At 40.4% G+C, this 12,500-nt stretch overlaps 1 protein-coding gene across 2 annotated transcripts in view; it reads right to left on the reverse strand.

The window, feature by feature from the left end:
- Window positions 1-12,500, reverse strand: part of LOC137996668 (serine-protein kinase ATM-like) — a 194,784-nt gene that overhangs the window by 45,528 nt on the left and 136,756 nt on the right. For both annotated transcript variants that reach the window (XM_068842189.1, XM_068842188.1), the window contains exons 30-38: window positions 12,346-12,500; window positions 11,793-12,066; window positions 10,786-10,892; window positions 8,410-8,530; window positions 6,149-6,478; window positions 4,880-4,960; window positions 3,751-3,903; window positions 3,003-3,132; window positions 2,337-2,522 (exon numbers count right to left, since the gene is read on the reverse strand). The exon at window positions 12,346-12,500 is cut by the window's right edge and continues 6 nt beyond it. In XM_068842189.1, coding sequence (XP_068698290.1) covers window positions 2,337-2,522; window positions 3,003-3,132; window positions 3,751-3,903; window positions 4,880-4,960; window positions 6,149-6,478; window positions 8,410-8,530; window positions 10,786-10,892; window positions 11,793-12,066; window positions 12,346-12,500 — 1,537 coding nt within the window. The remainder of the gene's footprint in view (window positions 1-2,336; window positions 2,523-3,002; window positions 3,133-3,750; window positions 3,904-4,879; window positions 4,961-6,148; window positions 6,479-8,409; window positions 8,531-10,785; window positions 10,893-11,792; window positions 12,067-12,345) is intronic.

Consider the following 12,500-nt stretch of genomic DNA (forward strand, 5'->3'; position numbering starts at 1 on the left):
TTCAGCCATAAAACAAGGAGTCCTTTACCTTGGAGAACGATACATGTTAAACTACTCGTAGCTGTCAGAGCGGTTTTCAATTGAATGTCAAAAGTAATTAGCGAATTGCCTTGGTTTTGCATTTACTTCACTCAGCGATTGCTTGAAAGTTCTCGCGCCATTTTGTCAACCAATCAGAAGTGAAACCAAAACCAATCGTGGCTTGCGAGTGCACATTTTCCCGCGCTTCGTGTCGGCTACGTGTAATTACTTGGAGATTTGATTGGTTTACTGGATTGTCTCCGTGCTTTTTGATTGGCCAAAGTAACTACTTTGGTTTTGGTTTTACGACACTCGATTGAAACTCGCTCTAACAGAGGTAATAGCGAAGGAAAGACTTTGCCCTCGGCTGGCCAAGACATTGAGTGTTCGTCTGACAACCATTTATTGCCAAATGTCCATCACCCAAGAGTAAGACCTTGTCCCCATCAGCGTCAGGAAAGTGTCTATTCTTAAACAAAAGTTGCGGGAAATGAAACAATTGACCAAATCGGCTAACTCAACGATATACCTAAATCAAAACCTTTGGGAATAAAACGTTTTGTTCCAGGTATTTCCATATCACTTTTATGTGAATGCTACATTATAACGAAAAACAATACACGAAGAATCTTAACCCCGGGCGATTTGAATTGGGTGCAACATTGAGTTAGCCTATTAGGTCAACAGACCTTTTTGCAGATACGGCGGCCATTTTGATTTCTATTGTTTCGAAAGACATTATGGGATGTTCAGGGGGCAAATTAATATGTATTTGCCCTCTGGGCATCCCATAATAGCTATTCGAAACAATAGAAATCAAAATGGCCGCCATACCGGTAAAAAGGTCTATTGTTTATACACCTTATTCCAAAATGGCCGCCATTCTAGTATTCTTTTGTTTCCATTCAAATTGGCCCTTATGGCCTCGTTCAAGGGGATTTTATGTTTGAAAGCGAGGCCACAGGGGCCAATTTGCATGAAAACATGGCGGCCATTTTGGAATAAGGTTTATTTCCCGCAAAACGTTTGGTTTGGTTTTCGGTTTAAAAATCGACACTTTTCTGACGCTTCTGGCGGCAAACGTATACCAGATTCTTACTCTTAAGAAAAGGACTCTTGTTTAAGTGCCCATAACCTAAAATGTTTTATTTTCCTATTTGAAAGTACATGTTAAAAAATGAACTTTGGTGAAAGAATTTTTCAATTCCAGCGGGAAGCGAATTTTCAACGATTTTTTCAATCCTACTTTTATTTGGTACACCCCTTCCGCTGGTTAGGACTTCACGGGCTCGCTGTGACGTAGATTCAGGAATGCTTGTTGGCGTAGGTCTTATCTTTTCTTACTAATCAACGCCAAGGTATCGCTCAGCGATCGTTTTTGGTATTTTTCAGTAAACAAAAAAATCAAACATGCCTATATTTATCATCAAGGAAAGTGCCTCTGAATCTGGAAGTGAATAAACTGGCAATTTTAAAAAAAGAATTTGAGGCGAGTAGTTGCCGGTCTCGACGAGTCAGCCAGCGCTAGCACTGAAACCCAGAACTACACGGAATCCTACGTGGAAGAACCATTAGCAGACGAGGAATGGCTACAAAATTGCAAAAAAGGACAAGAGGATAAGGAAGGTCTCGCGAGGGAATTAAATCAACCCCTATATGTCTGTTCCTGTAATCGAATTTTGTCAGTCTTCAACGATCTTTTCATTTTGCTGTCCAAACAATACTAGAAGTCATTGTCTTTGAAGTGAATCTAGCAAAAGTGACGAAGTTTTATCGGGATCCCAGTTCTTTCTTTTCGCCAAGACAAAATCTACGGCCATTTTTTCCTTCTTTTTTGGGTTGTTGCGTTTTCCGAGTCGAAAAAAGTATTCCCATGTATACTTTTTCTTTTTTCAGGATCAGCAGTGTTGTGACATCGAGCGGTAACGAATCTTTCAGCTATTTTTTCACATCAACTTTCAAATCCTCATGTTCTCTAATCACGTGTTCCTGAATCTACGTCATAAGTTGAGAGAAGACTTGAGCGAATGGTGTGCCAAAATGGCGGGCAATTTGAATGCCATTAGAAAATCGTAAAAAATTCGCCTCTCGTTCGAATCGAAAAATTCTTTCTCAAAAGTTAATTTTTCGATATGGACTTTCAAATAGGAAAATAAAAATTTTCACGTTATGGGCACTTTAAAGCCACGGACTTCTCATTTCAAAGTCCAGTCGTCTTCCAGAGCCAGTTAGGCAAGTTTGTTCCATGAACCCCCAACAAATTTCCTCGTTACAAATGCAACGGTACAGCTTGAACGAAGATGCATTTTGATTACCTTTCTCTTTGCAACCCAATGAAACGGTTTCTAGGTCTACAGCTCCTATTTCACCCAAGCAGTTTGCCACTTCATATTGTACAGCTTTTGTCCGGTCATCTCCGCAATGGGTTAGCATGGATGCCAGCTTGATGAGGTCGCGTACAAGCTCAGCGATGGTGCTGGGTGACAGTTTGTTGATTGTAACTACAGAAAACAAAGAAGAATGCTTCTATTAATTATAACCTTCCTCCTTAAAACGATATCTGCCAGTTCACAGAGCTCGTCAAATTATGTCTGATAAAACATCTTTTCTGTCAGGACTACTTTATCCTCAAAATATGAGAAATAAAAACATTGGCACGTTTCCTTCCTTTTTGCCATCAAGGAACCTGCTGTAATGTCAAACATCAAGGGTTTTCAAATTTCTTTTACACTAAAATTTAAAAACTTCTTGAAGATTTTTCCAAGGCTTTTAAAGACATGTATGTCTATTCATTTAGGGCACCGAACGAAAAAAACGACTCAGACAAAAAGGAATCTTTCTGCCACAAGACCAATCGTGTCTAATAATTCATCGGTGATCGGTTGTTAAAGAAAAATTTGCAAATCATGATATTAAAGGCAGTAGAAGGTTCCTACACAACTTCTAACTCTGTGCCTTTTTTACTTGTAAAATAACGTTACCTTCTGATCTCTCTACAGGATTGATTAGTTGGTCCTTATTTTTAGTAATAGAATGTCTGAGGAGCCTCAATCCTTCAAGCCTGCTCAATGGCTCCGAGCTTGAATCTGCTTGAAGAAAATGGTTGATTTCCTGTTTTGAAGAAATATAACATCTTTAACCTCTTAAGGTCGGAAGGTCGTATGCTTTACTCCTGTAAAGGAGCAACCTGATTGCCCGATTATCTCTGAGTCGTCATCGAAAATTACACCTCCTTCAAATTACAAAACGTTCAATTTAAAAGGGCCTCCTGGAAGAAGGATACTAGAGCTGAAACAATTAATAAATTACCAAGAGCCTTGAGAATGATTTAACACAGCTTACTTAAGTGGGTTCCAAAAGTCATCGACGCAATCATAGCAATAATGGTCAACCAGCAAAAGCCTTTTGTAGCAGTATTTGTATTTACATTTGTATATAAAAACCTCTTAACGTTAAAGCTTCCTTAGGCCAAAAAGAAAACCTTTAAGCATATTCTGTGATAATGAGTAAGGAAGTTTGAACTCCAGAACTGTATTGTGTCTGCAGCGCAGGTCAGAGGAACGTGGTACAATGTAGTGTTACATTGTAAGGTAATGTAACATTTGGAGTGAAAGGTTTTCGTTTAAAAACCATGTACATACTGTAGTAAAGTGCCACGATTTATCCAATACAAAAACACCTTAAAAGTTACCCTTAAAGACCTTGTAGGATCTATGGCCATTGGCGTACCTCAGCTAACGATAATCGGTTTTTCTGTGTATCACTGTAACACCTGTTAATATGTTTAAATTTAGCTGTGTCAGGAAAAGGATCAAGACAACCGATTGCTTCACGCAGATCATTGCTCGAGTCAACAATTAAGAAATTCAGCAACTGCAGAGCCTAGAAAAGAAAATCAAGGAATTAGCGCTTCAACGTTCGTATTACCAGGAGGTTATAAAATTCCAGGAGTTTTCCTGGGTATAAACAAAAGAACTCCAAGGCCCCAAACTTGGAAATTTCACATCATTTTTCCTTCGGAAGAAGTTATTTTTTAAGTCAAAGTGTATGCAGAGAAACTTTTCTCTGTTCTCTCATTCGCTTTTTCCTTAATATCTAATTTATTGTCAGTAAGCTTTAGCTCCTCAGCAACTTTCTTATTTACAACAGATTTTTTTGGAAAAAAACGATTCAACTTTTTTTTTTTAAATACTACAACTAATACTAATGGTATAAATTCAAGGAATTCTCCAGGAGTTGATGCCAAAACTGAATTTTCAAGAAGTTTACCAGGGCCCTGGAAAAACTTTTCAAATACCCAGGAGTTTTCCTAGAAACCAATGTTTGGATAGTAGTGGAGAGTATGGATACGATTTTACAGCCAATCGGTTGGCGTGGAAGGCGTGTATGACTTTGGCGCTTAAAGTATATTTCCCAAATAAACATGCATATCATTTATAATTACTCCTATCATTCTGCTATTGAGATCAAAATAAACCAAATGAAAAATGATAATGACAATGATGAACTTGCTTTAAGTGTCAATTCTTTTAACGCTGGGACACTGAACTTGAAGCCAAATCAATTTAACTCCAATCAAATCAAACGTTGGTTTTTGAGGAGAGGTGAAAACCGGGATACCCGGAGGAAAATCTCTCGGCGCTGAGAAGAGAACCAACAAACTCAAAACACATATGACGCCCAGTGCTCTGATCAATGCGACAGCCCTGCATGCTCTCCACAGTGCATTTCTTCTTGGAGAACTCCCAATAGGAATCAGCCCTTCACTTGTCTCTTGATTGCGTCTCACACCTCAAGGGGCCACATCACTTTGGATCAGTTTCATAATTCTTCATTTTGGGTTATTCCTCATAAATACCTGTTCAGCATTTTCTCCTTCGTCTGCCGCAGCAATTGGAGTTAGCGTACTTGTTAAGATCTGGAGATGACTGCCAAATTCCTGATTAAGAAAGATAACACAGCTCCGTTGCGGTTGTTCATATCAAGTCCAGTTCTTTGACGATCACTCCTGCTTTACTATAATCAACATCAAATCCTGATAAACAGTGTGCCACTTTTAGCCTAAGGCCGGCGAGCCTCTACCCTTGTAACTACTTAGCACTAAATTTGGTTTGTGCAGTGGCGTGTGTTAATCGAGTTACGAAGCACGTGGGGTTCAGGGGATCAACAGAGAAACGTTAGAGATCGCCTCAAGCAACTGCAATTCGTCATAAACAAAAGACCATTTTACAGTTGAAGCTAGGTTACCTGGCCTAAAAATGGAAGCAAGGCTGCCGGTGACCCTGCTTTGATACAAACCTTTGTGTTTTTCTAATGCTATTGTAGACCAATTAGAATAGACCATTTTCGAATTCTCACGGCTGGACTGGATCTAGCATGAAATGGAGGCTAATGCGGGCAAATCTTTTCACACACAAATTAATTTGCCCGCATTAACCTCATTTCATGCTAGATCCAGTCCAGTCGTGAGAATTCGAAAATGATCTGTTACAACACAATTTACACGATAAAAGCAGTGAGGTCTGCATCAATACAAGGTCACCGGCAGCCTCGAAGCCATTCATAGGCTAGGCCACTAAGCAAACAACTGTAAAATGGCTTACTCCATAATTCTAACAGGCTATTTCCGAGCAAACTGCAGTCTCTCTTCAAAGGTCAGTCTGGATGCAACGTTTTTTAAATGAAAACAACTTTTTAAGTAAATCGATTGAACAATCAATCACTTTGAAAGCGTGGCAGACTTAAAGTGAACTGCAAAATAGAATTGTCCATGCATTGCTCTGAGTTCCAAAATTGAATTATATAAAAGAGCGGTTTTCAGTTAAGAGTCAATAGCGAAATGCTACTGGCTAAAAACCTCGCACCCCTAATTTAACCAATGAGAAGGAAAAACCAAACCTATACGCGCGCGCATGTAACTGCTTAGATGCTGCTGATTCGTCGTAGTTATTACTGTGGTTGAAGGATTTCACCTCGCGTTCCCAGGAGGCTTCTAGGGAAGGAAGGAAGGGGGGGGGGGGGGGGAGGGGCAGCGGGTGCCAGTCAATCGAAAGCCGCTCCTAGTAGTTGAATTTTCATACAAATAAATGTAATTTGACCTTCCTAGGAATGGACGGTAACTTCTCACCTGGCTACAACACTCGACAGCCGATTTACAAACGTAAAACAAAAGGTTACAACAAGGCCGGAACAGACTGTCATCATTCCCAAAACGGCTTTGCTGCAGCTGTTCTCTCGGGTGACTCTTGACTTTCTTTCCATCAGTAATAATTCGCAATAAAGAGTAGATCACATCGCGGATGAAGAACGCCCATGTGTTGCCTAATCCATCGGGTAACTCCTTCAACAAGAGGAGTACAAAAAGTCTGTACATTGACAGAATTCTTCTCTTCTCGTGGGAAAGATGGGTCTCAGCGATACGAGATGTGAGGGACAAGAGGATCTTTTGGATATTATCCTGTTGACATTAAAATTTGCACAAATGAATTTAGACCATGAGCGAAAAAGGTAAGTTCCATTTGTTTCATAATCAACATATTTACGTTTGCTTGCTTGTGCAGCTTCATTTGCTTTGGGCATTTAATGAATGAACACTTGACTAGTTACAGTCAGTGACATACTTTGGCTTAACAAATTACTGTAAGTTATAGTAATAGAAGTAATAATAATAATAATAATAATAATAATAATAAATAAGAAGGAGAAGAGCAAGAACACGAACAAGAACAAGAAGAATGAACTTTAAGTGTCAACTGTATTTAGCGCTTGGGCTCTAATTGGGACACTGTACCGAAATAGTCAAGTCAACTCAACTCATATCAGCTTGTAGGTTGGTTTTTGCGGAAATGGGGAAGACCGGAGTACCTGGAGAAAAACTTCTCGGAGTAGAGTAGAAAACCAACAAAATAAGGCAACATGTGACGTCAAGAATGGGAATCGAACCCGGGTCACATTGGCGAGAGGAGAGTGCTCTCACCACTGCGCCATCACTGCTCCTTCTGCTCATTTGAGAATGATAATGCAACCCTGGACTTGAGTCTCACCACCTTTACGCGAAAACGGTAGCAGCTAGAGCAATTAACACTAAGTAGACCCATGAAGTACGATCCCCGATCTCTTTACAATGTTGCATGACACAATAGTGTTCTGAAGAGTTGTCTTTACATTCAACATTGCTTGGAATGGTAGGAGTTTTATACGAATTAGGTAATCAATTCTTATAGACATGATGAAAATTATTTACGTTAAAAACCATTGACCCGCGAGGGTGAGACTTGACAGATTTTACTCTGTCTAACGCCAGACGATTTTACTCGTCAACTGGAAGCGCCCTAGGGCGTTTGAGGTGTCAATAGGGAGTTTAAGAAACGACGACGGCTACGGCAAACCACAACGCCAAAAAGCAGTAAAAGTAAAAGAACCAAAATGATCGTGCTGCAACGTGCGGCACGCATTTTTGAACATTTCTCTTCCGTACTCGTCAAAACTACAACGTGAAATGACCAAATTTTAGGTTTTGACGACAACGTGGACAAACTACCGTGAATCTTTCAGTCTCACTCTTTACTTCAAATCCATCCGTACCAATTCAGTTTTAGGACACTTCGCTCATATTGAATAATATAAGCAAGATGGAATAATCATGAAATACTATATTTTGAAGTGACGTTTTCGTCGCCGTAGCCGTCGTGGTATCTTAAACTCCCTAATGAGTTAATAGCGATGGATAGATTGAAGTAACAGAATTTTCTGTTCGGAGCACGCGCATTTGAGAAACAATTCGACCTCTAAACTCAATGTGCATGGTCGTACTCGAAGACGCCCTTGTACGCCAAACTTAAGATCACTAATGAAGCTGTACCAAGAAATTTCCATTCGGAATTTACGTAAGAGTATGTTATGAATGATTCTTAGGATTATTTCAATACACACGGTCTATATACTAATGACACCCTCGAGAAGACGAATAAGAAAACAAGGAAACACAGGGATTCCTTGGGCTCTAGAAATACATGTAAACTTTAAAGGAGCTCGGTCACGATATTGTGGGTTCAAAAACAGACATAAAAAATTTACTTAAGTAACGGGGAAATAGTGAAATAACAATTTGCTAGGGAAGATAAGAACCAAAGAGACAAGAATAAATGCAAGCATGGCCAGGACGGTGAAGGATGCAGAAGATTGAAACGGATTACAAACAATCTTTCTGATAAATTGAGGCTAAACTTTTCAAAATCCAACACCGTGACGTAGCTCCTTTAAACCAAAAAAATCTCTAACGAAACTCAGATGTTCAGTTCTTGAGTTAATAGCGTCATTAGACCACAAGAAAAACATAAAAAGAAGATTGATCAATCAAATGAAACTATTGAATATGACTTTAAACACCTTATGGCTGCACAACACCGAGACAAGAGACTTTCCGCCGTGACATCGCGTGAGGAAATCAAAGGTTGCTGTGATGGCGTGAGATGTGAAATATGGAGGATCTGGTTCTGGGTCAGTTTCCCTGGAAAGAAAATAAATATACTTAAACTTAAACTGAATTAATTATTCATCAAAGTTGAAGACCAATCAGCAGGTACTATCTGATTCACATTTATTCTTCTGTAAATTCAAATCAAATACAAGTCAACTGAGGCTGATGAATAATTTAACAGTAGAATGAACTTTAATACGAACTCCTGCTCAGCTAATTGGTATTCACTAACTTTTGATACCGATCTCTACTGCATTACCCTGGTCCCATAGGTTTTCTTGAACCGCGAGAGAGCCGCGATGCAGCGAAGACGAGTTCGGCGAAAAAGAGTAAAACCTCTGGTTACCTTGGACTTGAATCTCACTTTCATGAAAACGCCAGGATCAGGATCTGACCCTCAGGCTCAGATTGGTTGATATTGTTACAAACACGCAAATCAATATGATTGGTTCGTTTGATTAGTAATACCTAGGGAACGCTTGATTGCTACGTTGCCATTGGTCCCCTTTGCAATTATAAATTTGACGAGTTTGACAGCTGGCGTCAGCATGAAAGTGAGATTCAAGTCCAAGGTAACCAGCGGTTTTTCTCTCTCGCAACTTCGGCGGCTCCAAAAAAACCTCTGGGACCAGGGTACTAATAAATTCAATTCACCGTTTCGCTTCACAAGTACGATAAAATATTCGCGTCCGATCTGTATGGGAGTTTACAATGGCGAGCCGAAGGAGAACTCCCGTTCATATTTTATCTACTACGTAATTGGCCGCTATCCGTAGGGGCTTTTCAGGGTCAATATTGGCCGACAGCATTCATAAGGAGCTTCATGTCTCGTGTCGGAACACAGCACCACAGCCCGATTTTAATTAGCTGTATAGTCGACTTTGATCACGGAGGAAAACGGGCGCGCAGTATCCCGAGAAAGCGCTTAGGGAGCTTAAGCACGCAACGTTTTTGAGACGCGGGCAGCAACCGCAAGTGAGATGTTTTCCCTTTTAACTTGTCTGCACACATCAACCACATCTATATTGCTACGTATTTTTTCTCCATTCGAGATGATTAGTTTAAAAATCTGGGAAACACTTAGTACTACCGTCCTGTCATGCGAAGTGTTCACTTGCGGTTGCCGTCCGCGTCTCAAAAACGTGGAGCGCTTAAGCTCTCTACTATCGCAGGAGAGGAAGGAATGGTTCATGACCAATGCGCTAGCGTGACTCCCCAGAGTGTGCAGCACGGGGTATTCCCGGACTATCACCCATTCAGGTATCAACCCCGTCCAACAGGACTTAACTTCGAGGGACAAACGGAAATAGTGGTTTCCTCCAAGAAATTAAAGATTCAGAGAGGGTTTTAACAATTTGTGGCACGCAGCTGTTACAGTGTTATTTAGGTTTACAGGATCCCCTAGAAGAGAGAACGGACAGACCACAAGAAGAGCTGTGAAACGGGACATACTCTTGATAGTCCTTACCTGAGCCGGAAGACTTCAAAGTCTAACCATTTGTAGATATAATTACAAAGGTAGCGATTTTCTCCTCGGTTAAGATATTACCTGCAGCGCTGGCTCTGATCGAGGTTCTAATCCCCGACCCCCCACGCGGCAGAATACCCAACTAAATGCGGTAATCGGTCGGCAGTTGAGAGGCTAAACCTACAACCTGTCCTTTTGTTCTAAGAAGATTAGAGTCTGGGCAACTTTCTGATCTCTGGGTGTTGGTCTGGCTAAAAGTTTAACCCAGTCCTTCACTCGGTAGACTGACGTGTCATCTCATTATCAGTCCTGTGCAAGCTGGCTTATACGAACAAGCAGGATTTGGAATTCTCTACCTACCTACATTAGAGACAATTCTCTTTCACTCGCTTGGTTTAAAAACAAACTTATTGAATATTATACAAATGCTCTCTTGAACATTTACGACCCGGACAATCCTAAAACATGGAAATCTGTTTGTCCTAAATGTAATATGGCCCGACCCCTCGTTAAAGATATAACTTGCTGTTTTTAACTATTAAGCTTAATATTTTTGTAATTCAGTATTTATTTTTGGGACCACAGTAATTGGTTATGCTGTTGTGGCCTCCCTGCCCCACATTTGTTGGGACGAAGTCAAGTAAACTAAAATGAAAAGGTGGCTTATCCAATCAAATTTGTTTTGGTTTCCGTACTTGTTTCTTATTGTTATACAAGGGAAATACTAGCCCACCAGCAGGCTCTCTGAGGGACTGGGGTTGGGGGTAAAGAGAAAGCAGAGAGAGAGGCTGCTTGCAGGCTAGGGAAATACACTCACTTAGTAAACTGAGATATATCCGATCCCTCTGATGGTGGATCGTACATTCGCAAAAGCAGACTGACAATCAGCTCATCAAACTTCTTGGCTAAAATCTTGTCACAAACCTGCAGTAATAGCCAAGTTATTAATAAGACAGGGTGTGACATAATCAAGACGTCAGTATGGTTTGTAGACTGCAAGCAGTCCTTTTTAAGTTAGTCGAGCCACCCGGTTTTGTCACGCAAGCGAGCCGAAGAGCCGAGGGGAGAATGGAGAGATAGCCTCGCCCTCTCCCCACTCTTCCTTCGGCTTGCTTGCGTGACTAAAGAGGGCGGTCCGACTGACTGAGAAGGGACTGATAGCAGTCTTAATGGTTTGATAAACCATAGCACATCTATTTAAAGTTTTGACCACACTCTTAGTGACTAAAGATCCTCGCAGGATGCATAGTAGCAGGTGGCTGTAAGTAGAGTGACCAGGAACAAAATGGCACAGCTCCGTCAAATCTTCTTGCCTAACTCCAAGGAAGATACAAAGGAATATGCAGAAATTTTCAAAACTGACTCATGAAACTTTCTTCTAATTGGTGAACTTGAACAAAGAAGTCGGTCTCCCTCAACGAGTCGTCGCTGAGAAGTCTGGATTATTTCCAGACATTACCGCGCTTCAAGCGAAAATGATTGAGATTTTTCTCTTCTTTTCTTTTCTTTTCTTTTCTTTACGGAGAACTCATGTACCATGGCAAGTTGCAAGTAGGAGACGAGCCGGCGACGCTTTTACCTTAGATAAAGTGATGATTTTGTTTTTCAAGAATTGTCCTTTTTTACATATGAAGGGAAAATAAAACATCGGAAATAAATAAATAAATTAATTAATTAATTTAATTAATAAGTTTGAGACTGTTGCCACTCCAAATATCCTCGGTGAAATTTTTTCCTTCTGATAACGGCCATGTCTACGTCAAACAAAACTAGTTTAAGTGAAAACGATCTATCCCAATAAAACATGAAATAAAATAAACTTACTTCGTGAGTGAGAATGGTGACAAGATAGTCATGACTTTTTCTAGCCTGTGCACTTTTCACTGGCTGTTCGCTTGACGCACTTAAATCCAGTGCATCTGTTCTGCTCTGAGAAGCAAACCATGGTAACAGAAAAGCAGTTATATGGCAGTAGCTGTCTACAATGAACTCAGTGCAATCGCCATCGGGATTGATTTGTTTGGCAAACAATTCAAGCGATTGTTGAATAGTGCTTGGTCTTGATACTAGATTTGCCAGGATAGATCGATGATGACACCTGCAGAAACAATTTAAACCAATTGTTCAAAAGGGGAATAACTTTCTCCAGTGGACAAGTCACTATCCAGACTTTTAAACATACTCCATGTTGAACTTCGTACTTCCTTATATCGGCTTAAAGAGTGCATATTCATGGTTACATGAGCAAATACTGAAACCTTTGCAAGGAATGAAAATGTCGGATAGTGACTTGTCCACCGTATTATGCTATTCAGTCTTTGAACGACTGGAGCCAGGTTATTACTCAAGCCAGAACATAGGTAATCACTCCACTCACTGGAAAAATTCGACGATCGAGTTGAAGTCCAGCATCTGACAAGGGAAATCAGTCATCTTGAAGCCTTGATTCAGCCAGTTATCGATGATAAATTCCAAATGGCTCTCCACATAGGCAGCTCTTGAGGCGTAACCGAGTTCACTGGCCAGTTGACC

The sequence above is a fragment of the Montipora foliosa genome, chromosome 3, assembly GCF_036669935.1.
Source record: "Montipora foliosa isolate CH-2021 chromosome 3, ASM3666993v2, whole genome shotgun sequence".
NCBI classification, from domain to species: Eukaryota; Metazoa; Cnidaria; class Anthozoa; order Scleractinia; family Acroporidae; genus Montipora; species Montipora foliosa.